Source organism: Aquarana catesbeiana, linkage group LG05, assembly GCF_042186555.1.
Source record: "Aquarana catesbeiana isolate 2022-GZ linkage group LG05, ASM4218655v1, whole genome shotgun sequence".
In the NCBI taxonomy this organism is placed as follows: domain Eukaryota; kingdom Metazoa; phylum Chordata; class Amphibia; order Anura; family Ranidae; genus Aquarana; species Aquarana catesbeiana.
In genome coordinates this window covers 616,616,510-616,642,912 of record NC_133328.1, presented here as the reverse complement: position 1 = coordinate 616,642,912, position 26,403 = coordinate 616,616,510, and the positions used below count along the sequence as shown (strand labels likewise).

Here is a 26,403-nt window from a genome sequence, read left to right as displayed (position 1 = left end):
TAACCAGCGTCACCCGTAACGGTTATACGGTGATCAGTGGTGAAAGGGTTAACTAGGGGGCAATCAAGGGGTTAAAACATTTATTAGGTAGTATATGGGGGTCCCTGACGCTATAAAACGCTGACGGCGAACCTAAATATTTACCTCACTAACTAGCGTCACCAGCGACACTAATACAGCGATCAGAAAAATGATCACTTAGTGACACTGGTGACAGGGGGTGATCAAGGGGTTAAAACTTTATTAGGGGGGGTTAGGGGGGTATCCTAGACCTAAAGGGGGGTAATACTCACTGTCCCAACACTGTAACTGTCACAAACTGACACTATGCAGTAATCAGAAAAAAAAAAAAAAAAAAAAAAAAAAAAAAACCTGCTGGTGTCAGTTTGTGACAGGGGGGGGGGGGGGGGTGATTGGGGGGGGATCGGGGGGCGATCGGGGGGGGGATCGGGGTGTTTTGTGTGCCTGGCATGTTCTACTGTGTGTGTGTGTGTTGGTGCACTCACATAGATGTCTTCTCTCCTCGGGCCGGAACGGAAAATACCGACCCGAGGGGAGATGACATCACTTCCTTTGCTGCTGTTTAGCATACAGCAGCAAAGGAGTGTTTTCATTGGCCGGCGGCGATCGCGAGGGGGGGGCCACGAACGGATGGTCTCCCCCTCATCACCGATCGCCGCTGGACAAAAGACGACCGCCTCGGGCACCGGGGGGGGGTCCGATCGGACCCCCCACCCGCGGAAGGCAAATCACGTACCCTGTACGTGATTTTGCCTGTCCGTGCCACTTTGCCGACGTACATCGGCGTGAGGCGGTCGTCAAGTGGTTAAAAAAAAAAAAAAATCATGTTAAATACTTACCTGCTCTGTTGCAGTGGATTTGCACAGAGCAGCCCGGATCTTCCTCTTCTCGGGGTCCCTCTTCGCTGCTCCTGACCCCTCCCTCCTGTCGAGTGCCCCCACAGCAGGCAGCTTGCTATGGGGGCACCCGAGCCGAGTCACAGAACCCTGTGTCCATTCAGACACAGAGCCCCGACCTGGCTCCGCCCCCTCTCCCCCTGATTGGTTGTGACTTGGCACCACTGCTGTGTCTCAGCCAATCAGGAGAAGTGTCCCAGACGGCTTACATTCGTGAACATCGCTGGATCGCCCCCACGGGCACGCGATTGCAGCTTATCCTGCTGGACGTCATATGAAGTCCAGCAGGATAACCAAACCACTTCCCGGCTGTCATTCTGCTATAGGCCAGGCAGGGAAGTGGTTAAAGTTCAGAAGAGGCATAGCAAGTCTCTTCTGCACTATAGAGCCTTTCTGCTTGAATTTTTATATTTTTTTCGCTAAATAAATGAAAAAGAGACTTGTATTTCTTTGTTTTTGTTATAAAATTTTGCAAATAAATAATTGTTCTTCATAAATTTAGCCCAAAATGTATTCTGCTACATTTCTTCGGAGAAAATAACCCAAATCGGAGTATATTATTTAGTTTGTAGGAAAGTTATAGCGTTCACAAAACGATGGTTTATATCTGAAAATTGATCACACCTGATGTACTGACGGCCGATCTCATTTCTTGAAGACCTAAAATGCCAGAATGGTAGAAATACCCCCCAAATGACCCTTTTTTTGAAAGTAGACAGTCCAAAGTATTTAGTAAGAGGCATGGCGTTTTTTTTTTTTTTTTTTAAGTTGTAATCTTTTTGTCATAATTTTTTAGAAAATATGTAAAAAAAAAAGTCACAATTTTTTTTTTTTTTTTACATACTGTCACCAGTACAGCGTCATATAACTGGTGTTTCAGTGATCGTAATGAAGTAATTTTTTTTTATTATTATATACTGTATTTTATTTATTTATTTTTACACACACTGTGACCAGAGCAATACAGTGTTACTTACCATAGTAACTACTACTCTGGGGAAGTTTTTTTTTTTTTTTTTTTTTTTTTTTTTTTACACATTCTGATCGCTTATATCAATGAATTTTATTGGCTTAAGCAACCATTTTTACTGAATGGAACTGATTTAATTCAGTGTATCTTGATGTGATAAACTGTGATTGGCCAAAGCTAACATTATGACATTGTCTTGCAGGGAATATTTTTTTTTTTCATCTTCAACTGCGGTTTACTACTGTTTTAACTATGCCAACCCGACACCCCCCCCCCCCCAGCCCCTTTGCTGACTGCTCTCTAATGTCCCAGAGATTTGACTGGAACATACCCATACTGCAAGAGCAATGACCTATTCTATTCTATTAGGAGAGGAGGTGTAGATCGCGCTGGACTGACTCGATCGGTCACTGCTGTAGGTTATGTAGGGTGTGGGCAGATGGGAAGAGTTGGTTTCCAGAGATTTGTGCCCGGTTGGAGGAAAAGCTGATGGTGAGCCCTATTAGAACATGCGCTACTACCTCGGGGTACAGCCTTGTGGTCGACTCCGCGTTTGCATGGAAAGAAGTGCCCGGTATCCAGTAGATGAAGGTATTAAAGATGTTTTATTTGAAGTTACAGCAATAAAGTCCAAAGCGTTTCGGGGGGACTAAGGACTCCCCCTTCATCAGGGCTGCTAATAAAAGTTGTTAACCACTTCAGCCCTGGAAGGATTTACCCCCTTCCTGTCCAGAGCGCTTTTTGCGATTCGGCACTGCGTCGCTTTAACTGACAATGGCGCGGTCGTGCGACGTTGCATCCAAACAAAATTGACGTCCTTTTTTTTCCCCCCACAAATAGAGCTTTCTTTTGGTGGTATTTGTTCACCTCTGCGTTTATTTTTTACGCTATAAACAAAAAGAGCGACAATTTTGAAAAAAAAAAAAACAATATTTTTTACTTTTCGCTATAATAAATACCCCCAAAAAATATATAAAAAAAAACAAATTTCTTTCTTAGTTTAGGCCGATATGGATTCTTCTACATATTTTTGGTAAAAAAAAAAAAAAAAGCGTATATTGATTGGTTTGCGTAAAAGTTATAGCGTCTACAAAATAGGGGACAGATTTATGGCATTTTTATTATTAATTTTTTTTTATTAGTAATGGCGGCGATCTGCGATATTTATCGTGACTGCGACATTATGGCGGACACATCGGACACTTTTGACACCATTTTGGGATCATTGTCATTTATACAGCGATCAGTGCTATAAAAATGCACTGATTACTGTGTAAATGACACTGGCTGGGAAGGGGTTAAACACTAGGGGGCGATCAAGGGGTCAAATGTGTCCTAGGGAGTGATTCTAACTGTGGGGGGGATGGGCTACCTAGGACATGACAGCGATCTCTGCTCCCGATCACAGGGAGCAGTAGATCTCTGCCATGTTACTAGGCAGAACGGGGAAATGCCTTGTTTACAGAGGCATATCCCAGTTCTTCCACTCTGTGACACGGTCGCAGCCCCCCCCCACCTCCACCCCCCCGGCGGACATCGAGTCCGCGGGACCCGCAGGCACGGTCAAGGAGCATGCGGCTTGCCCACAATGCTGGGATTTAAAGGGGACATACCTGTACGCCCATTCACCCAGCCGTGCCATTGTGCTGACCTACATCATCGTATGCTGGTCGGCTAGTGGTTAAAAAAACGGTCCTGTTGAAGGGTGCCTTTGGCACATAGATCCAGCTCTCTTCCCCTCTCACTGTTCTGAGAGTAGGGCTGGGGAAAAAAATCGATTTAAATCTTGAATTGAGTTGAGAGGTCAAATCGATTCAAAATTTTTTTAGATTTTTTTTTTTCACCGCGCCAGTCCTGAAGAGCCGCGGGCAGGAGTTTTTAGGCGAGGCTGCGGCTTCGGCCTAGTCCGCGGCTCCTGCCCGCAGCTCTTCAGGACTGGTGCGGTGTCAAAAAAAAAAAAAAAAAAAAAAAACACCTCGATTCGAATCGTGAATTGAGTTTTTTTTTAAAGAAAATCGCAGATTTTTTTTTTTTTGGAAAATCTCCCAGCCCCATCTGAGAGGGGAAGAGAGCTGGATCTATGTGCCAAAGGCCTGATGAAAGGGGGGAGTCCTTAGTCCCCCGAAACGCGTTGGCCTCATTTTATTTCTGTAACTTCAAATAAAGCATCTTTAATACCTGCATTTACTGGATACCGGGGGCTTCTATTCAAGTCTATGGGATATTTGTTTCCGAACTCTGCATGTCCAAAACACATAACCAGACAAGCAATGCTTACCATAAGCAGTGACCTCAGGAGCATTATCTGGATTCTTTTTGTTCCCAAATCTCTGCAATTAGAAAAAAATAAAAATTAAAAAGCAGAACAGATATGACACACTGTATATAGACATCACTATAACATGCAGGAAAATCCGACCATGTAAAGAAAAAGAAAAGGAGAATATCTACAGAAATGAAAGATTTCTATCCATTGTATTAAAGCGGACCTAAGCCCATCGATTTAACGGTTTCTCAAAACTCTTACATTCAAGGCATGGTGAGAATGATACCCGTCACATTTGCTTTTCGTCTCACCCGACATGTCAAGCCATCAAATGGCTGGTAACAAACGAAAAAAAGTATTTGATCCCCTGCTGATTTTGCACATTTGCCCACTGACAAAGAAATGATCTGTCTATAATTTTAATGGTAGCTTTATTTTAACAGTGAGAGACAGAACAACAACAAAAATATCCAGAAAAACGCATTTCAAAAAAGTTATAAATTGATTTGCCTTTTAATGAGTTGAATAAGTATTTGATCTCCTATCAATCAGCAAGATTTCTGGCTCCCAGGTGTCTTCTATACAGGTAACGAGCTGAGATTATTAGCACTCTCTTAAAGGAGGTGCTCCTAATCTCAGCTTGTTACCTATATAAAAGACACTTGTCCACAGAAGCAATCCATCAGATTCCAATCTGTCCACCATGGCCAAGACCAAAGAGCTGTCCAAGGATGTCAGGGAGAAGATTGTAGACCTACACAAGGCTGGAATGGGCTACAAGACCATCGCCAAGCAGCTTGGTGAGAGGGTGACAACAGTTGGTACAATTATTCACAAATGGAAGAAACACAAAATAACGGTCAATCTCCCTCGGTCTGGGGCTCCATGTAAGTTCTCACCTCATGGAGTTTCAATGATCATGAGAACAGTGAGGAATCAGCCCAGAACTACACAGGAGAATCTTGGTAATGAGCTCAAGACAGCTGGGACCATAGTCACCAAGAAAACAATTAACACTACGCCATGAAGGACTGAAATCCTGCAGTGCCAGCAAGGTCCCCCTACTCAAGAAAGCACATGTACAGGCCCGTCTGAAGTTTTCTAATGAACATCTGAATGATTCAGAGGAGAACTGGGGGAAAGTGTTGTGGTCAGAGGAGACCAAAATCGAGCTCTTTGACATCAACTGTTTGGAGAAGGAGGAATGCTGCCTATGACCCCAAGAACTCCATCCCCACCATCAAACATGGAGGTTGGAAACATTATGCTTTGGGGGTGTTTTTCTGCTAAGGGGACAGGACAACTTCACCGCGTCAAAGGGAGGATGGACGGGGCCATGTACCATCAAATCCTGGGTGAGAACCTCCTTTCCTCAGCGAGGGCATTGAAAATGGGTCGTGGATGGGTATTCCAGCATGACAATGACCCAAAACACACGGCCAAGGCAACAAAGGAGTGGCTCAAAAAGAAGCACATTAAGGTTCTGTAGTGGCCTAGCCAATCTCCAGACTTTAATCCCATAGAAAATATGTGGAGGGAGCTGAAGGTTCGAGTTACCAAACGTCAGCCTCAAAACCTTAATGACTTGGAGAGGATCTGCAAAGAGGAGTGGGACAAAATCCCTCCTGAGATGTGTGCAAACCTGGCGGCCAACTACAAGAAACGTCTGACCTCTGTGATTGCCAACAAGGGTTTTGCGACCAAGTACTAAGTCATGTGCAAAGGGGTCAAATACTTATTTCACTCATTTAAAGCGGTGTTCCGCCCACCGCTGCAAAAATTAAAAGCCAGCAGCTACACATACTGCAGGTATAATAGGACACTTACCTGTCCTGGAGTCCAGTGATGTCGGCACCGCAGCCAATGTTTCCATCAGTTGTCGGGTGCTGCCGCCGCCATTGCGGGCAAGGTAACTCAGCAGTGTAGCCTTACGGCTTCATGCTGGGGACCCTACTGCGCATGCGCGAGGCTCCACTCCTACTGGCCCAGCACCGGGGAAGGAGGGAGCCAAATCGATGACGTCATGGGCCGCGGCCTGGACTCCCGGAAGTGGGAACAAAGACAGGTATCCGACCCCCCCCCCGCCCCGAAATGTGGCACCAGAGGGGGAGGAGACAAATCAGCGGAAGTTCCACTTTTGGGTGGAACTCCGCTTTAAAATGAAAATCAACTTATAACTTTTTCTGGATATTTTTGTTGTCATTCTGTCACTCGCTGTTAAAATGAACCGACCATTAAAATGACAGACTGATCATTTCTTTGACAGTGGCCAAATGTACAAAATCAGCAGGGGGATCAAATACTTTTTTTTTTAACCACACTGTAAAACAAACAGAGGCGAAGATCCTGCCATGAAGATCCACGTTCAGGCACTTCCTGTTTTCGGGTGTTAGTACGTTGTCCCCTTTCGCTCAACTGACACCTCCATGTCGAACCCTGATTCCCCTTTACCCGTGGGTCAACCTGGGCGCCGCGGCACTGCGGTATCTGCCTCGTCATCTAATCAGTGATGCGCATACCCTGGACACATATTTTCTGTATGATGGCAAAATTGTTGTCTTTCTTGTATATAATCATCACATTAGATTGTAAGCTCTAATGAGCAGGGCCCTCGGATTCCTCCTGTATCGAATTGTATTGTAAGTGTACTGTCTGCCCTCAAGTTGTAAAGCGCTGCGCAAACTGTTGGCGTCATAAAAATCCTGCATACTAATAATAATATCATACAGCCTGTCTTACATACTTAGTCATATGCTACTCTAGTAAATATATCAGAAGCTGCTCTCGCATTTCTCCAACGGATTAGATGTGTTACCAATTTTTAACAATGAAGCGCGAGTCTGCCCGAAGAACGTAAGTAAATGTTGCGTTGCCATGGTAACATGCGACTGCTGCCATGGTAACAGACATCGGTGCATTACACTTCTCATTAACTGCTTTACCGCTGTAAGAATCAGCTCTATGCATCTATACAGGAATTCCATTGATTATGGGCATGCTGGCCAATACAGTTCCACAATAGCTTACAGAAAGTGGAAGCAAACCCAAAAATTCCTCCCGGTATGCCTGTATCAGGAATAATCCGACTGTCAAACCTGACAAATGCCATTGTGTAATGTCTGTTCAGCAAGACTTCCATAGAGGAGCAATGTGATGACCTGATTGCGCTCACCAAAGTTAGATTCCAGGGAAACCGTCAAATATAGAGGTGAAAGATGTACACTCACCGGCCACTTTATTAGGTACACCTGTTCCATTGCTGGGTAACACAAATTGCTAAATCGGCCAATCACATGGCAGCAACTCAGTGCATTTAGGCATCAAGATGTGGTGAGGACGACTTGCTGAAGTTCAAACCGAGCAACAGAATGGGGAAGAAAGGGGGTTTAAAGCGGAGTTCCACCAACATATTAAAAAAAAAAAATTCTAAAGGCATCTGTTAAGATGATCTTAAAGCCCTTTCACACCAAGCCACGGGGGGCGGCGGCGGTAAAGCGGCGCTATTCTGACGCCGCTTTACCGACGTCTTGGCTGCGCTATTCGGCCGCTAGCAGGGCGGTTTTAACCTCCCCTAGCGGACGAAAAAGGAGGTTAAATCTGCCTGCACAAAACGCCGCCGGAGCAACGTTTTGCCGGCGGTATCTCAGCGCTGCCCCATTGATTTCAATGGTGAGGAGCGGTGGAGGAGCGGTGAGTTCACCGCTCCAAAGAAGCTGCTGGCAGGACTTTTTGTGACGCCCTGCCAGCGCACCGCTCCAGTGTGAAAGCCCTCCGGCTTTCGCACTGGAGTGAAAGGAGCCGCTTTTTCCAGGCGCTACACAGTCGCTGTTTTTAGAGCTGTAGCACCTGCAAATTGCTGGCAGTGTGAAAGGGGTCTTACTGCAATGCTGCAATCACTATTCTTACTAATAGCGCCACGATATTTGTTATTATTTTTTAAAAATTAACCTTATATTTCCCTGTCTTGCGTGGTTCAATGTTGCTTGTGGGCATATGAAGCCCACAAGCATAAACTTCCGCGTGTTGGTGCTGCTGAATAACCAGCATGCACCGCCCGTTCTTGTGCATGCGCAGTAAGCTAATTTGGCAGCGCAGGAAACTTCTCAGGTTGGCATCACAACGGGCAGTGTCGGCGGAAGTGCCCGCCCCATTGTGATGACAACCATGATAAGCCTATTAAATACCGGGATAGGGATTCTAGCCCTCGGGCGCTGCCCAGTGACTCCTGGGAAATGATGACACACATCTCTCAGGAGCAGTAGTGAACGCAGGCGCCGAGGGAAGGGACGTGAGGCGCCGTGGAGAGGAAGGGGGCAGATTACAACAGACCCCATAGCAACAAATATGTAAAAAAAAAAAAAAAAAGTCAAATGTTTTTTCTGATGTTTTTTGCGATGTTTTTTCCAGTTAATTAATAAAGTTAATTTTGTGGGTAGAACTCCACTTTAAGTGACTTTGAACGTGGCATGGTTGTTGGTGCCAGACGGGCTGGTCTGAGCATTTAAAAAACTTACTGATCTACTGGGATTTTCACACACAACCATCTCTCGGGTTTACAGAGAATGGGTCAGAAAGAGAGAAAACCAGCTGTGCGGAGGAAAATGGGCAGACTGGTTCAAGATGATAGAAAGGCAACAGTAACTCAAATAACCCCTCGTTACCAAAGTACGCAGAATATCATCTCTGAATGCACAACACATTGAAGCTTGAAGCAGATAGACTACAGCAGCAGAAAACCACACCGGGTGGCACTCCTGCAAGCCAAGAACAGGAAACAGACTACAATTCGCACAGGATCACCAAAATTGGACAATAGAAGATTGGAAAAACATTGCCTGGTCTGATGAGTCTGGATTTCAGCTGTGACATTCAGATGGTAGGGTCATAATTTGGTGTAAACAACATGAAATCATGGATCCATCCAGCCTTGTATCAATGGTTCAGGCTGGTGGTGGTAGTGTAATGGTGGGGGGGATATTTTCTTGGCACACTTTGGGCCCCTTAGTACCAATTGAGCATTGTTTAAACACCACGGCCTACCTGAGTATTGTTGCTGATCATGTCCATCCCTTTATGACTACAGTGTCCTCATCTTCTGAAAGCTCCTTCCAGCAGGATAATGCACCATGTCACAAAGCTCCAATCATCTCACCACTGGACAATGAGGTCCCTGTACTCCAATGGCCTCCACACTCACCACATCTCATCCAATAAAGCACCTTTAGGATGTGGTGGAATGTCATGTCACTATGGACCAAAATCTCTGAGGAACGTTTCCAACACCTTGTTGAATCTATGCCAAGAAGAATGAAGGCAGTTCTGAAGGCAAAGGGGGTCCAACCCGGTAGTAGCAAGGCGTACCTAATAAAGTGGGTGGTGAGTGTATATGGGAGCGGTCAAGATTTTTTCCCTGTCCATTCAATTCTAAGATTTATACAGCTTTGCCACACAGCACAGCCAGGCGGATGGCACCACTTACAGTGAAGCTCACCTAAGTTAGCCGTTTAGGCTACATGCACATGGACCCTAGGCTCAAAAATACGCCTGGAATAAAGTCCTGGCATTTTTCCATGCCCGGGGAGCCACTGATGACTGTACTTGGGCATACTCGAGTAAACGCTGGTGCTTTCATGCATTGGCGTAAACATGAGAAAAGCGCGTATGACGTATTTCCTGAAATTCTGCGTACGGGAAATACGTCATACAAGCATGTATGTGTTTACACCAATGCACTAAAGCATCTGCATTTACTCAAGTACAACCGTATACAGCTTCTGACTTCTATGGTTGGCTGTACATGGCTCCCCAGGCATGAACAATCCCTGAGATTTTACACTATCTATCTATCTATCTATCTATATATATACACATATACATACATACATACATACATACACACACACATATATATACATACATACATACACACACACATATATACATACATACATACATACTTACACACACACATATATACATACATACACACACACATACATACATACATACACACACACACACACACACACATATATACATACATACTTACACACACACATATATACATACATACATACTTACACACACATACTGCAGCTGCTGACTTTTAAAGGGGTTGTAAAGGTAAACATTTTTTCACCTTAATGCATTCTATGCATTAAGGTGAAAAAACTTTTGACAGTACCGCCGCCCCCAGCCCCCCCGTTTTACTTACCTGACGCCTCGAATCTTCGCTGCTCATCCTCGTCATCTTCATTGCAGCTCAGCCTGGTCGCTGATTGGCTGCAGTGGATGGATTGAAAGCAGCGCAGCCATTGGCTCGCGCTGCTGTCAATCACATCCGATGACGCGGCGCGCCGGGGGGCGGGGCCGAGTGATACAGCGAGCGGCTATAGCCGCCGGCTGTATCACGGGAGCGCGCCCGCAAGCACTCACCACCGTGCGAGGGAGCTCGCATTAAGGTGGTGAATGCTTGCGGGGAGGAGCTGAAACAGCCGCCGAGGGACCCCAGAAGACCAGGTTCGGGGCCACTCTGTGCAGAACGAGCTGCACAGTGAAGGTAAGTATAACATGTTTGTTATTTAAAAAAAAAAAAAAAAATTACCTTTACAACCCCTTTAATAATAGGACACTTACCTGTCCTGGAGTCCAGCGATGTCGGCACTGCAGCTGATGTTTCCATTAGCTGTTGGGTGCTGCCGCTGTCATTGCGAGTAAGGGAACCCAGGAGTGTAGCCCTACGGCTTCACGCCGGGAACCCTACTGCGCATGCGCGAGGCTCCGCTCTTCTTTCCTACTGGTCTGGCGGCCGGGGAAGGAGGAGGGAGCCTGGGCGGTGACGTCAATACCCGCGGCTGAGGCTCCTGGAAGTGGGAACAGGATACAGTGGAACCTTGGATTACAAGCATAATCCGTTCCAGGAGAATGCTTGTAATCCAAAGCACTCACATATCAAAGCGAGTTTCCCCATAGAAGTCAATGGAAACAAAGATAATTATTCCGCATTGACTTCTATTGCATGCAATACCGCATGTGGCCAGAGGTGGGGGGGGGCGCCGGAGAGCCTTGGAAATAGGGACAGCTCGGCTGAACTCGGAAAACCTCGGAAAAGTTTGGAAACTCTGGAACTGAGTATTTCCGAGTGTTTCTGTGTATTTCCGAACGGCTCCGAACCATGCCGAGTGCTCCCGGCGCCCCCCCACCTCTGGCCAAATGTGGTACAGCACACCCCATTAGCTTGAATTCTGCTCCTTTTGTGAGACAACACTCGCAAACAGAGTCTGAATTAAAAAAAAAAAAAAAAAAGTTGCTCGTCTTTCAAAACGCTCGTTAACCGCGTTACTTGTAAACCAAGGTTTCACTGGACCTGTATTAGACAGGTATCCTGTCCCCCTCCTCCCCCCTTAAAGGTGTCAAATGTGGCACCGGAGGGGGGGAGGAGTACAACGAGCGGAAGTTCCACTTTTGGGTGGAACTCCGCTTTAAGCCTCAAAATGTGCACAAGGCCTGAAAGTGGTTTTAAACCCTTCCATTTACCCAGTAAAGTGACTGGCCTCAGGTGATACACAAGAGATAAAAAACAAATCCTCCTACATAAGTTGTACCAGTTTATTTGCAGTTTTCTTTGCTCTTACAGCCGTTCAAAGTCCAGAATTTATAAAGCTTGTCTGAGCTGTCAGAAAACAGGGGGCGGAGAGCTGAAGTTATACTCTGCAGAGCTCACTAAGGAGAGCTCTTGAAAGCTGATTGGATGGAAGGGACACCCCCCCCCCCCCCTTCACACTGCCATGCAGAGACAGAGATGAGGCTGTCAATCTGCTGGAGCTCCCACCCGTGTCACCTATTTTTCTCTTGGTGTCAAGAAAACTTGTCAGAAGTGACTCACGCTGATAGCAGAGGAAGGAAGCAGCAGACAGAAATGACACCAAGTTCTGTTTCGCACAGACTTCAGCTTGTATAGGAGCCGTGTGAACATCAAGCGTTGATAGAGGATTTGCAGAACTTTCAGCAAGCTTTGTTGAAGCATTTAAAAGTACAATTCAGCTCCAGTGTGTAAATGTTGAACACAGAACCTAATGGGAGTGTTGATTTCCACTTTAAGCACAGCTGCTAGCAGGTTTCAGAACTTCTTGAAGCTTGTTGAAAGTCTGCTGAAGCCTACTAGCAGCTTGCTTAACCACTTAAGGACTGGAAGGATTTACCCTCTTAATGACCAGGCCATTTTTTGCGAAACAGCACTGCGATACTTTAACTGACAATTGCGCGGTTGTGCGACCCTCTACCCAAATAAAATTGATGTCCCTTTTCTCCCCACAAATAGAGCTTTCTTTTGGTGGTATTTGATCACCTCTGCGTTTTTTTTTTATTGTTTGCATTTTAAACAAAAATAAAGAAGACCGACAATTTTGAAAAAAATACTTTTGACACTTTTTTGGGACCAGTGACATTATTACAGCGATCAGAGCTTAAAATAGCCACTGATCACTGTATAAATGACACTGGCAGGGAAGGGGTTAACACTAGGGGGCGATCAAGGGGTTAAGTGTGTTTACTAACTGTATGGGGGGGTGGTCTGACAGGGGATGACACAGAGATCCCCTGTCAGAACGGAGATCTGCCTTGTTTACCTAGGCAGATCTCCGTTCTGCCTCTGTGGGGAACGATCGCGGGTGGCCCGGCGTGCATCGCGTCTGCCGGACCCGCTGATTGGCTCCCCCCCGCTGGCCAATCAGCGCATGCGCCCACACAGGCTAGTACACAAAACGACGTGCCAGTACGTATAACTGCGGCGGGTGGTCCGCAAGTAGTTAAAGTGGAGATCAACAATCCCATTAGGATGTGTTCAACATTTACACACTGGAGCTATATGGTACTTTAACCACTTAAGGACTGGATGATTTGCCCCCTTAATGACCAGGCCATTTTTTGTGATACGGCACTGCATCGCTTTGACAATTGCGCGGTCGTGCAACGCTGTACCCAAATAAAAAATTTTTTCCCACAAATAGAGCTTTCATTTGGTGGTATTTGATCACCTTTGCGGTTGTTATTTTTTGTGCTATGAACAAAAAAAAAAAAAAAAAAAAGATCGACAATTTTGAAAAAAAAAAAAAAAAACACATTTTTTACTTTTTGTTATAATAAATATCCCCCCCCCCCCCCCAAAAAAAATTCTTCATCAGTTTAGACCAATATGTATTCTTCTACATATTTTTGATAAAACAAAACAAAAAATCCCAATAAGCGCATATTTCTTGGTTTGCGCAAAAGTTATAGTGTCTATGAAATAGGGGATAGATTTATGGCATTTTTATTATGGTTTTTTTTTTTTTTTTTTTTTTACTAGCAATGCCAGTGATCTGCGATTTTTAGCGGGACTGCGAAATTGCAGCAGACATATCGGACACTTTATTGGGACCAGTGACATTATTACAGTAATCAGTGCTAAAAATATCCACTGATTACTGTATAAAATGACACTGGCACAGAAGAGGTTAACATCAGGGGCGATCAATGGGTTAAGTGTGTTCCCTGGGTGTGTTTACGAACTGTATGGGGGGATGGTCTGACAGGGGATGACACAGAGATCCATCTTCTTGCATAGCAGGAAAACAAGATCTCTGTGTCATCCCCTGTTAGAACGGGGATCTGCCTTGTTTACATATCCCGTTCTGCCTCAGTGGGGAACAATCGCAAGCGGTTACGGCGGACATCGCTTCCGCCGGACCCGCTGGCCAATCGGCGCGTGCGCCCACACAGGCTAGCGCACAAAACGACGTACCAGTGCGTCGTTTCACGCAGCCGAGCCACCAGTATAACTGCGGCGGGTGGTAGGCAAGTAGTTAAAGTGGAAATCAACATCCCATTAGGACGTGTTCAACATTTACACACTGGAGCTGAATTGTACTTTTAAATGCTTCAACAAAGCTTGCTGAAAGTTCTGCAAATCCTTTATCAAAGCTTGATGTTCACACGGCTCCTATACAAGCTGAAGTCCATGGGAAACAGGCCTTAGCGCTCTTAACTGAGACAAGTACACACTATAGAGGGATATGCTTTGTTCATATTTCATGTACTAGGTTTACAACCACTTTAACCACTTGCCGCCCGCCATATAGCAAAATGATGGCGGCAAAGTGGTTGTGTTATCCTGATCGTACGTCACATGACGTCTTTCAGGATAACAAGCCGCTGCGCGCCCCCCCCCGGGGCAGTGCACGCATCGTGGCGATCGTTGTTGCGGTGTGTCAGTCTGACACACCGCAACTCCAATCTAGGTGAAAGTCTCTGACGGAGACTCTTTACCACGTGATCAGCCGTGTCCAATCACGGCTAAACACGATGTAAACAGGAAGAGCCGTTGATCAGCTTTTCCTCACTCATGTCTGTCAGACGCGAGTAGAGGAGAGCCGATTGGCTGCTCCCCTGACGGGGGGGGGGGTCTGTGCTGATTATGAGCGCCCCCCCCCCCACCATAGGATGCCCACACTGGACCACCAGGGACGCCAACAGGACCACCAGGGATGCCCACTACTAGTCACCACCAGGTATGCCATCAGAGATAACAATCAGTGCCCACAATGGATGCCAGTGCCCACAATGGATGTCAATTCGTGCCCACAATGGATGCCTGCCAATCAGTGATGCCCATCAGTACCATCCATTAGTGTACATCCGTGCCACCTATCAGTGTACATCCGTGCCACCTATCAGTGCCCATCCGTGCCGCCTACCAGTGCCCATCCGTGCCGCCTACCAGTGCCCATCCGTGCCGCCTACCAGTGCCCATCCGTGCCGCCTACCAGTGCCCATCCGTGCCGCCTACCAGTGCCCATCCGTGCCGCCTACCAGTGCCCATCCGTGCCGCCTACCAGTGCCCACCCGTGCCGCCTATCAGTGCCCATCAGTGCAGCCCATCAGTGAAGGAGAAAACTTACTTATTTACAAAGTTTTGTAACAGAAAAAAAAAAAAGTTTTTTTTTCTAAATTTTCGGTCTTTTTTCATTTGTTTAGCAGAAAATAAAAGTCCCAGAGGTGATCAAATACCACCAAAAGAAAGCTCTATTTGTGGGAACAAAATGATAAAAACTTAGTTTGGGTACAGTGTAGCATGACCGCGCAATTGTCATTCAAAGTGCGACAGCGCTGAAAATTGGTCTGGGCAGGAAGGTGTCTAAGTGCCCGGTATTGAAGTGGTTAATCTGCTCTATAATGCCATCACTTGCCCACAGCCAGGAGGCATTTCTCTCTGCTAGAGTTGGCCCCTGTGTGCTACTGTATGTGTAACATTGCCGGGATGGGAATCAATGGAAAAGTCATCTCCCGCAGGAGGGGTGTCCTTCAGGAAAAACACTTTTTGAAAGCCCACTTAAAACTCAAAAGATATCTTACAGAGCTGTAATTGCTTGAAGAGTCACTTACCCAAGCTGACTTGTATCGAGTGTGTGTGAAGATCCGAACACTGGCACTTTTCCCATGATGAACATCATAATCTCTGACCTCTGATAGTCTGGTAAGTTGCTTCCAAAAAACCCTGGAGACAATTAGACATAAAGAGAATTAAACCTGCCAAGCAAGATAGAAAGGTCATCACTACTATTCACTCTTTTTCCCCAAGGAAGACTAAGCTGCTGTGCCTGAACTGGGGTTTATTGGGGTAGTAAAAGTAGAAGTCAGAGCAAGGGGCAGGGTGGGAAAGCCTAGGTAAATAATGGGGTGCACATACAGTGACCAGTGGGGACGGAAAGTATTCAGACCCCCTTAAATTTTTCACTCTTTGTTATATTGCAGCCATTGGATAAAATCATTTAAGTTCATTTTTTTCCTCATTAATGTACACACAGCACCCCATATTGACAGAAAAACACAGAATTGTTGACATTTTTGCAGATTTATTAAAAAAGAAAAACTGAAATATCACATGGTCCTAAGTATTCAGACCCTTTGCTCAGTATTTAGTAGAAGCCCCTTTTGATCTAATACAGCCATGAGTCTTTTTGGGAAAGATGCAACAAGTTTTTCACACCTGGATTTGGGGATCCTCTGCCATTCCTCCTTGCAGATCCTCTCCAGTTCTGTTAGGTTGGATGGTAAACATTGATGGACAGCCATTTTTAGGTCTCTCCAGAGATGCTCAATTGGGTTTAAGTCAGGGCTCTGGTTGGGCCATTTAAGAACAGTCACGGAGTTGTTGTGAAGCCACTCCTTCGTTATTTTAGCTGTGTGCTTAGGGTCATTGTCTTGTTGGAAGGTAAACCTTCAGCCCAGTCTGAGGTCCTGAGCACTCTGGAGAAGGTTTTCATCCAGGATATCCCTGTACTTGGCCGCATTCATCTTTCCCTCGATTGTAACCAGTCGTCCTGTCCCTGCAGCCGAAAAACAACCCCACAGCATGATGCTGCCACCACCATGCTTCACTGTTGGGACAGTATTGGACAGGTGATGAGCAGTGCCTGGTTTTCTCCACACATACCGCTTAGAATTAAGGCCAAAAACATTCTATCTTGGTCTCATCAGACCAGAGAATCTTATTTCTCACCATCTTGGAGTCCTTCAGGTGTTTTTTTTAGCAAACTCCATGTGGGCTTTCATGTGTCTTGCACTGAGGAGAGGCTTCCGTCGGACCACTCTGCCATAAAGCCCCGACTGGTGGAGGGCTGCAGTGATGGTTGACTTTCTACAACTTTCTCCCATCTCCCGACTGCATCTCTGGAGCTCAGCCACAGTGATCTTTGGGTTCTTCTTTACTTCTCTCAACAAGGCTCTTCTCCCCTGATAGCTCAGTTTGGCCGGACGGCCAGCTCTAGGAAGGGTTCTGGTCATCCCAAACATCTTCCATTTAAGGATTTTGGAGCCCACTGTGCTCTTAGGAACCTTAAGTGCAGCAGAAATTTTTTTGTAACCTTGGCCAGATCTGTGCCTTGCCACAATTCTGTCTCTGAGCTCTTCAGGCAGTTCCTTTGACCTCATGATTCTCATTTGCTCGGACATGCACTGTGAGCTGTAAGATCTTATATAGACAGATGTGTGGCTTTTCTAATCAAGTCCAATCAATATAATCAAACACAGCTGGACTCAAATGAAGGTGTAGAACCATCTCAAGGATGATCAGAAGAAATGGACAGCACCTGAGTTAAATATATGAGTGTCACAGCAAAGGGTCTGAATACTTAGGACCATGTGATATTTCAGTTTTTCTTTTTTAATAAATCTGCAAAAATGTCAACAATTCTGTGTTTTTCTGTCAATATGGGGTGCTGTGTGTACATTAATGAGGAAAAAAATGAACTTAAATGATTTTATCCAATGGCTGCAATATAACAAAGAGTGAAAAATTTAAGGGGGTCTGAATACTTTCCGTCCCCACTGTATATAACATATTCCATAGGTATGGTACCCATGTCAAGTTTTGAAAGAGTTGTGTAAACACTTGGACAGATCAGAAAATGTTAAATTATTTCAATAAGAATATAAAGATTACAAAGATTGTTAAGAATCATTTGAATGGGAATACTCTGTGGGGAAAAAAAAAAGTGCCGACTGCTGCTGCCTTCAGAACACAAATAAAACCAATGAAAATTCCCAGCTCCTTACCGACCAGTCTGCAACCAACTGAATTATCCTGTCTAAAAGTATGCGTTAAAAACAGAGGGTTTCGTTTGCACACATTTGCAAATACATGCGTAAGCTGCAGAGCCACTTCACGGCACCCCAATATTATCTACAGTCCTAGCTATACATTTTTGAGAGCCTCTATAGTAGAAACACATCCATTATAATGAAAAGGGAATGCCGCTCCCAAGGCTTCCACACCTGAATAGAAGCCCCCGCCCTACTCAAGCTTAAGGGTGCTGGCTCTGCACAACTGTGTAGAAACGGAAAGAGATCCTGGACTGCCGGACTCCATTAAAAAAGGCATCTTTATTGACAAAAATAAATAAAAATCCAAAGTACACTCATATCAAGGGTGGATAGGACAGGGATACATGGCTAATGCGTTTCACATCAACTGATGCTTACTCATATGAGTTCAATTGACTGTATGTAGATAATCCAAAGAAATCCTCCACCTTGTGACGTCACCAACATTGAAATATGGATGTGCCCTTACTGCAACAGGTGGACCCTCTATTATGAAGGTCAGAAGCGCAATAGGAATGCGGAAACTGTCTCGGGGTCCTTTATGTGCAGATAATGTCAGTCTCTCCAGCCGTCCGCCCCACACTTTGTAGTAATCCGTCCAAGCACCCAGCAGTACCCAAAAAATAATCAGAGGGCTCCAGGTGGTGTAAAACCTTTAAAGGTATTTATTGGAGGAACACAACACTCAACCATCGGGTGATATATACTGTACAATAAAAATCGGTTAAAAAACTGCAGCATTAAGATAAAAAACTTGCGGCATGCCCCGGAAGAAGTCCAATTGTGATGAAACCGGGCAGGCGAGGATACACCGAGTTGTCACCGCAAGTTTCTTATCTTGATGCTGCAGTTTTTTAACCGGTTTTTATTGTACTGTATAAACCACCCTATGGTTGAGTGTTGTGTTCCTCCAATAAATGCCTTTAAGGATTTTACATCATCTGGAGCCCTCTTCTTGTTTTTTGGGTACTGCTGGGTGCTTGGACGGATTACTTCAAAGTGTGGGGTGGACGGATGGAGAGACGGACATCATCTGCACAGTAGGACCTCGGGACACAGCGCAGTTGCCAATTCCTATTTTTTCAGTCAAGGCACCCTTTAAAATTATGGACAACCTCAAGGCACCCCATTCTAAAATGTAAAAAACTATTCAAATAGTTTTTACATTATGTAGCAGCATTGACACACATAAGACACCCAACATTAGAGGTGATTTATTCTTCCAAAGCAAATACACTTTTGCACACTGGTACTGACTAGTATGCCAGTTTCTCCTGTCCCTCATAGCAAGAGGGAGGAGATCCCGCGCACTGAATGCTGTCAGCCCCAAAACACTAGGTTAAATCAATAAAAACAAAAAAACAGTCACTTGGAGAAAAGTCCATTGTACTCCAATGGCAGCCGCTGTGGAGGCGTTAGAAGTAACTTTACAGGGAAGACAAGAAGAAAGGCAGCGCCATCTAAGAGTAGCGGTATGAGACTTTAATAGCCACAATTTGTAAACAACTCACAGGATTATAATGGATATACTCGTCAAATGGATAAGAGTCACTAACCCCCCCCCCCCGGATGGACGGCTTAAAGAAGAACCACGCATGCTCCGAACGTGTGCCACGCCTAAAGCTAGTGACACCCATGAGGTCGGCTTGACCTCCATCCATCCAGAATTCTCAGACCAGCTCCAGAAAGTGTCGTTGTCTACCCACACTGCCGAGGACTCTATCCAGTCCCCCTGACGAGGAACGCCGGCCATCCGGCCGCCCATGGCAAGGATTGTTATCCATTTGACTATGATCCTGCGAGTTGTTTACAAATTGTGGCTATTAAAGTCCCATACCACTACTCTTAGATGGCACTGCCTTTCTTCTGGTCTCTCCCGTCGCTCAGTTTCTCTCTATCACTCAGCTAATGTGACCCCAGTGTTGACGGAGAGGGGTAGGGGAGGGTCAAACAAGGATGCTGCGCAAGCAATCAACACCCTTCTTATCAACACCGATGACATCACTGGTTGTTAGGCTCCCGGTGGCTGATAGGTTGAAATGGTGTACAATAAAAACCTGTGACTTTGTGTAACTAAAAGGCAGGTTGCATCCACACACTGGCTTGTAGACAATTTTTGGGCAATTTTTAGTCATTTACCAAGGCACCACAGGGTGCTTGGACACCCAGATTGAAAAAAAAGGCTGATCCAACGAAACAAGGCCTTTAAGTATGGAGGAGCATGCTCTACTTGACAGTGTTTGGACCTGAGCGGCCAATCACTAGGCCTAAACATTGGGGGGGGGGGTAGTGACATTACTCATTTGGGTAAAGCTCCAACAAAATAAGACAGAAGAGCTTACTTGGAGTGGATTCCTGCAGCAGGGAGGGGGCGTATATACTCTGCTGGGTAGGTAGTTGGGCCATCAGGAGGTATTGTCAACTCTGCCTTGAAAAGTGAAACTCCAGACAAATCTTTCGAAAGACTTTGACCGTATACCCGGTTGGGGTGATTTACACTCACTTTCTGTCCTGGGGCCCGCAAAATCTCTTCAACAAGTAAATAGAAATCAATAAAAACCTAAAAGCGGTATAATCCCATTCTTTACAAAACAATTTTTTAAAAAACGGCTGGAGTTCCACTTCAGCAGGGTCCAGGAAGATCATGGAATTAGTAGGAGATTTAAATGAGTTATTGGGTTGTTGCACCATTGTTGGCATTTGGTGATAATCCTCCAGTCTAAGACCACCCCAACCTACTTAAAATGAATGGAATGGGGGAGAGAATCTTTCTTACCGATTGTCTGAATGATGGCGTTCTGCACGATGCGCTCGTCGCTCTCTTTGGTGCCTGCCTGGTAGTTGGCACTGTTCATTGAACTTCTTCGGTCCCCCAATTCAAAGTCCACACTAAGAGTCAAATGTTTTAATAGCGTGTTAAAAACCTCCAGGACTGTTGGACCTGGAAAAAAAAAAAAAAAAAAAACAGATTTAGCATAAAATGTAATACTGTCAATAAACTAGACTAGCCCCAAGTGAAATGGAATCATTACATTTGTTATGTAGTATGATCAGCTAACTTTATATGCTTCTTTTATGTTCCCTTAGTTTGGTATGGACTGGTAATGAAGAGGTGCATACAGGCTAATCCTAGGTTAAAGTGTTTTTTTACTTTAATGGATTCTATGTATTAAAGTGGTTGTAAAGGCAGAAGGTTTTTTTTTATCTTAATGCATTCTATGCATTAAGATAAAAAACCTTCTGTGTGTAGCAGCCCCCCTAATACTTACCTGAGCCCCATCTCTATCCAGCCATGTGGCACCAGTGTCTCAACCGTTGGGATTCTCTCCCCTGATTGGCTGAGACACAGCAGCGGTGCCATTGGCTCCCGCTGCTGTCAAAGCCAGTTAGCCAATCAGGAGAGAGAGGGGCGGGGAGGAACCGTGGCCTCCGTATCTGAATGGACACATAAGGCTGCGGTTCCCAGTTGGGTGCCCCCACAGCTGCTTGCTGTGGGGGCACTGGACAGAAGGAAAGGGCCAGAAGCGCCGGCAAGGCACCCAAGAAGAGGAGGATCCAGGCTGTTTTGTGCAAAATCATTTCACAGAGCAGGTATGACATGTTTATTATTTTTTAAGAAAGAAAACAAGATTTTAGTATCACTTCAAAAGGTAATAATCCTTCTGTGTTCTGCTCCCCCCCCCCCCCCAGTCCCCAGTCCCCCCTCATACTTAACCTGAGCCTGCTCAAATCGAAATGGAGAGCTGGAGTCTTTTCATATTAAAAAGCGGGTAATCACCCGCTTGTTAACATAGGTTGAGCAACTCCTGCCCTCTGCCCAGATCTGCAGCTCCTTCCGGCCTTCTGCCCTGCTGATAGGATGGCGTTGTTGGCTGGGCAGGGGGAGCCAGGAAGGGACACATGGATAACAGCCCTGCCAAAAGGTAGAAGTCCTGTGCAGGGGAGGTAGAGATTGGAATGGGGCAGTGATATCAGAGAGGAAAGGGGGGCAGCCTGCAGGGGCACTGTGATGGAGGAGGCTGTGATTGCTAGTGGCACTGTGATATAAAGGGCACTGCACTGCAAAGGAGTTCCTCGTTACATTAATGTAAATGGGATAGTACTGTAAAAGGGGCACTGTGATGTGAAGAGGAACGGAGGACACTGGAACTGCTTTAAAGGGGAAACTGTGATGTAAAGAGGGACTGTAGACACCGATATAAAGGAGGGGACTGTGCTGTAAAGAGGGAATGTGGCCACTGATATAAAGGGGGGGCTATGCTGCAAAGGGGGACTGTGTACATTGAAATAAAGGGGGGATTGTGCTGTAAAGAGGGACTGTGGACACTGATATAAAGGGGGACTGTGCTGTAAAGAGGGAATGTGGACACAGATATAAAGGAGGGGACTGTGCTGTAAAGAGGGACTGTGGACACCGATATAAAGGAGGGACTGTGCTGTAAAGGGGGACTGTGGACACTGATATAAAGGGGGGACTGTACTGTAAAGAGGGGTTGTGTTGTGAAGGGGGGCTAAAGACAGACACCATGAATACCCCCCGATCCGTCCAGTGCAAGAATAGCCCTGCCTCTGCTATATCCATTTTGTGGATGTATGTTTCCTCCACCTCTCCTACTGTTTCTTCATTTTTCCCCTTTCCCCCCAGCAATTACCAGATCAACAGTCTTTAGGGGGGCAGCTCTAACATGAGGAAGCAAAGCTCTTCCTCTACCAAGATGGCCGCCTTCACACAGACAATTTGCTGAACAGGCAAGACATAAGGGAAAAGATCAGCTGCAGGATCAGGCTGCCTTTTTGGGCACAGCTTTCACAGTTTATGTTTCTATTAAATAAATTGACTTATAAAAGCAGATCACCTGTATACTAATTAAGAAAAAACACATTTCAAGACTTCAATACGACAACTTGTGCTTTTATTGGCAGATAACAAGAGCCCTCCAAGGTGCAATCCTTGGCCACAATCAGAACACTTCACCCAGCATGAAAAACTCCCTCACCTAATAAATGCAAATAAATGTTTTCTACAATATTTTATATAAATTAGGGACAAGCGCAGATTTAAAAACTCAGCTGTAAAAATTTTTTTTTTTTTTTAAATTAAAACAGATAAGGGTAAGCAAAAGCATACTGCAGAAAAGCAGACTAAACATGAAAAACAAAATTGTTTTTGTCCTCTTAAAATAACAGGAAGAGCTATTTTTATCACCGACGGCAATCACTTGTATCCAGACTACTGTTAAGCTAATTTTTTAAAGAGGATGATGTATAAATACTGTGAAAAACAGAAAAGTGTCTTGCCTGGGACTGGATTTCACAGCTAATTTGCCAAGTATCAGTTGCCCAAAGTGGACAGGTAAGGTGTTTATATTTTTAACTAAGAATTTGTTGTGGGGTTGGCTTCTAGCGAGGCTGAAATGTGCTAAAAGCTTTCACGAAATCCACGTCATAAAAAAAACGAACCATCAATAAATGGTGTACAGTGGAACCTTGGTTAACGAGTAACGTGGTTAAAGAGCGTTTTGAAAGACAAGCAACTTTTTTAAAAAAAATTCTGACTCGGTTTGAGAATGTTGTCTCGCAAAACGAGCAGAATTCAAGCTAATGTGACGTGCAGTATTGCATTTGGCCAGAGGTGCGGGGGCGCCGGTGACACTCGGAACGGTTCGGAGCCGTTCGGAAATACTCAGTTCCCGAGTGTTTCCGAGTTCAGCCGAGCTGTCCCCGAGTATTTCCAAGGCTCTCTGGCGCCCCCCCCACCTCTGGCCACATGCGGTATTGCATGCAATAAAAGTCAATGCGGAACGAATTATCTTTGTTTCCATTGACTTCTATGGGGAAACTGGCTTTGATAGGCGAGCGCTTTGGATTACAAGCATTCTCCTGGAATGGATTATGCTTGTAATCCAAGGTTCCACTGTATTACATGCTGTTCATACTCAGTCATTATGATATTTTTTTTTTCTGTATTCTGCAAAAAAAAAAAAACCTGGTTGATCCTGCTGTTCTCTATCTCCCCCTTCTGTCCATGTCCCCAATCCAGCTAGGGATTTTGCAGCTGTGGTGGCAACTCTGCACATGCTCAGTTTTTAGTGAGTTTCTTTGCTGAGCATTTCCTCTCTATCGCATCTGAGCAGCCTATAGAGCAGGGATATGCAATTAGGGGACCTCCAGCTGTTGCAAAACTACAAGTCCCATCATGCCTCTGCCTCTGGGTGTCATGCCTGTGGCTGTCAGAGTCTTGCTATGCCTCATGGGACTTGTAGTTCTGGAACAGCTGGAGGTCCGCTAATTGTATATCCCTGCTATAGAGAGTCATACATGTGGGCGGAAAAACTGGTAAGTGACAGTCTATTCCCTCCCTCCTCCTCCATGCACACTAACCAGCTAAACACAATGGGGGCGGGATGTAACATGTAGAAGGAGGCTTCACCTCCCTCTTATTCTAAGACACAGGCTGGAGGGGCGTGACACGGCCTGTGCCTGGCAGAAATCCGCCCACACCATGTTATTGTTAAAAAAAAAAAAAAAATTATAAAGATTTGATTTCAAATATATATTTGTATGACAAATTAAACCAGTTTATTGATATTATTTATTTTTACTCTCTACCCACCACCGCCATAGGTGCCCTGAAAGGGGCCGGGCGCTTGTATAGGGAGGGCAGCAGTGGATAGGGAGGGCGGCGCCCCTGCGCCCACAATGGACAGTCTGCCCCTGGCATCAGCATTGTTTCACCCAGAAAAAAAATCAATCTATGCATGTGGAGAGGAACAGAGTGGAGGGGGATAGAAAGAGTTTTGTAGTTCAGCAGGCAGGGCCGACAACCAAAATTTAGGAGCTCACTGGAGTTCTGGCAGATCAACAGGTATTATTCTGTCCTTGCATGTTTTTTTCAAAAAGATGCACCGTCCAGATATTCATTTATGCATCAACAAAGGTCTTGAATTATTACATATCGCCTACATTGTATACAGCAGCTGTAAGGAGAATAGACTGAGATGGAGATAGGAGAGAGAATTTTGGAAAGGGGACACTGAGCCCTGCACTCTGTAAAAATATAAAAAGGGAAATTATACCCTTCTTCACGATTTTAGATATGCCCATTACGGAGATCATCTGAATCAAAAAAATTTTAAATACTGATGCTTAAAAAAAACAACATAGTTTTTGTGTATAAGTGGTAATGCAACTTATCCCACTGCAAGTCTACCAGCCTGTGCTGTACACACGGGTCAAATGTCGGACGGTTTCTATGGAACATTCGGCCCATGTGTAATAGGCTTAAAGTGTTACTATACCCAGCAATATGAGAATCATTAATCCCCCCCCCCCCCCCCCCCCCGTGTCCACAGCTTATAAATCTTTTTGCATTAAAATACTGCCACTATATACCTTTTTGGCTGATCTGTATACCACGGTTACATGACAAACTGCAGGGTCTGTCCAGTGCTGGAGTTCAGGTAGGAGGAGATTTCCACTGTAGCCTGTGTCTTCATGCTGTTATGGGAGGCAGATCATACATGAATTAGGAGGAGAAGTCCAGCCTAAGTTCCTTTGGCTGGGCTTCTCCTATGGGTCACAGGAGTGCAATTGGTTCTGAACTCCTGTGACCTGTTTTCAGCAGAAGTCCGCTCTCTGCTGATGTCACGGATATCAGTCCAGGCACCGCATCATAACGACAAAAAAGATTGGATCGCCAGGTCCCTGGACTAATACCCGTCTCTGCCTCTCAGCGAGCCCCCACCCACAGGGGAGGGGGGGGGGTCAGCAGTGCAGAGAGCTGCTGACTGATAGGCCGCAGATCTCTGCTTGGGGGGAGCTGTGAGAACTGAGCCATTGGCGATATTCGATCGTTCGGTTCTCAGTACAGAGGCGGCGGGGGACAGATGCATCATTCACTTAGGTAAGTATGATTATGGGGGAAAAAAAATAAATAAATACATCTATTTTAAAATGTAACATCCAATGTTCTTTTTTAGTTACTGGGCATGGAGGGAGGGATTGGGCTGTCATTTAGGATCTGTATACACAGCCACATGTGTGATGTCAATATCATGTGACCTGAAAAGCTCAGCTCAACAAGCAACTGTTCTCTCCAGCAAAAGAGACCAAACTGAGCATGTGCAGAACTACCCTTACTGTGTATTATCTGGCCTTGCCAAGAGAGAACGTGCCTTTTTACACAATGCAGAGGATGAACCCCTTAAGTTCCACAGCGAGTATATCAAGCATGCTATTCTGCATATACAGACTGATATTACTGTTGTGGGTTTAGTAACACTTTAAGGAAAACTACTCTACGCAGTTGTCACCAGAAAAAGTTTCCCCATTTTTCCCCTCACATTCTGTTTTGATGACAACTCAAAATGATCTCTCACTTTTGTGCCTTTACATACACTGTAGGATGGTGCAGATATTACAGGCAGAAAAGACAACAATACATGCGGGTATGTACCAATGGAGCCTTTAGCGGCAATGGCGACTGCTTCCAGAAGAACCTGTACAATGCCGGCTCGTATGCGAGGAGAATCCTTCTTGTGAAGATCCAGGTGCCCGAGGATCTGCTGGATCACATGATGGGAGTACTGAGCCTGAAAAAACACAGGGGT

General features: G+C 45.3%; 1 protein-coding gene across 1 annotated transcript in view; it reads right to left on the bottom strand.

Annotated features, from left to right (window-relative positions):
• The window catches only part of EFR3A (EFR3 homolog A), a 194,655-nt gene that overhangs the window by 81,519 nt on the left and 86,733 nt on the right, over nucleotides 1-26,403 (bottom strand). The window contains 4 exon segments of the mRNA XM_073632263.1: nucleotides 4,166-4,217; nucleotides 15,575-15,686; nucleotides 20,571-20,735; nucleotides 26,250-26,385. Coding sequence (XP_073488364.1) covers nucleotides 4,166-4,217; nucleotides 15,575-15,686; nucleotides 20,571-20,735; nucleotides 26,250-26,385 — 465 coding nt within the window.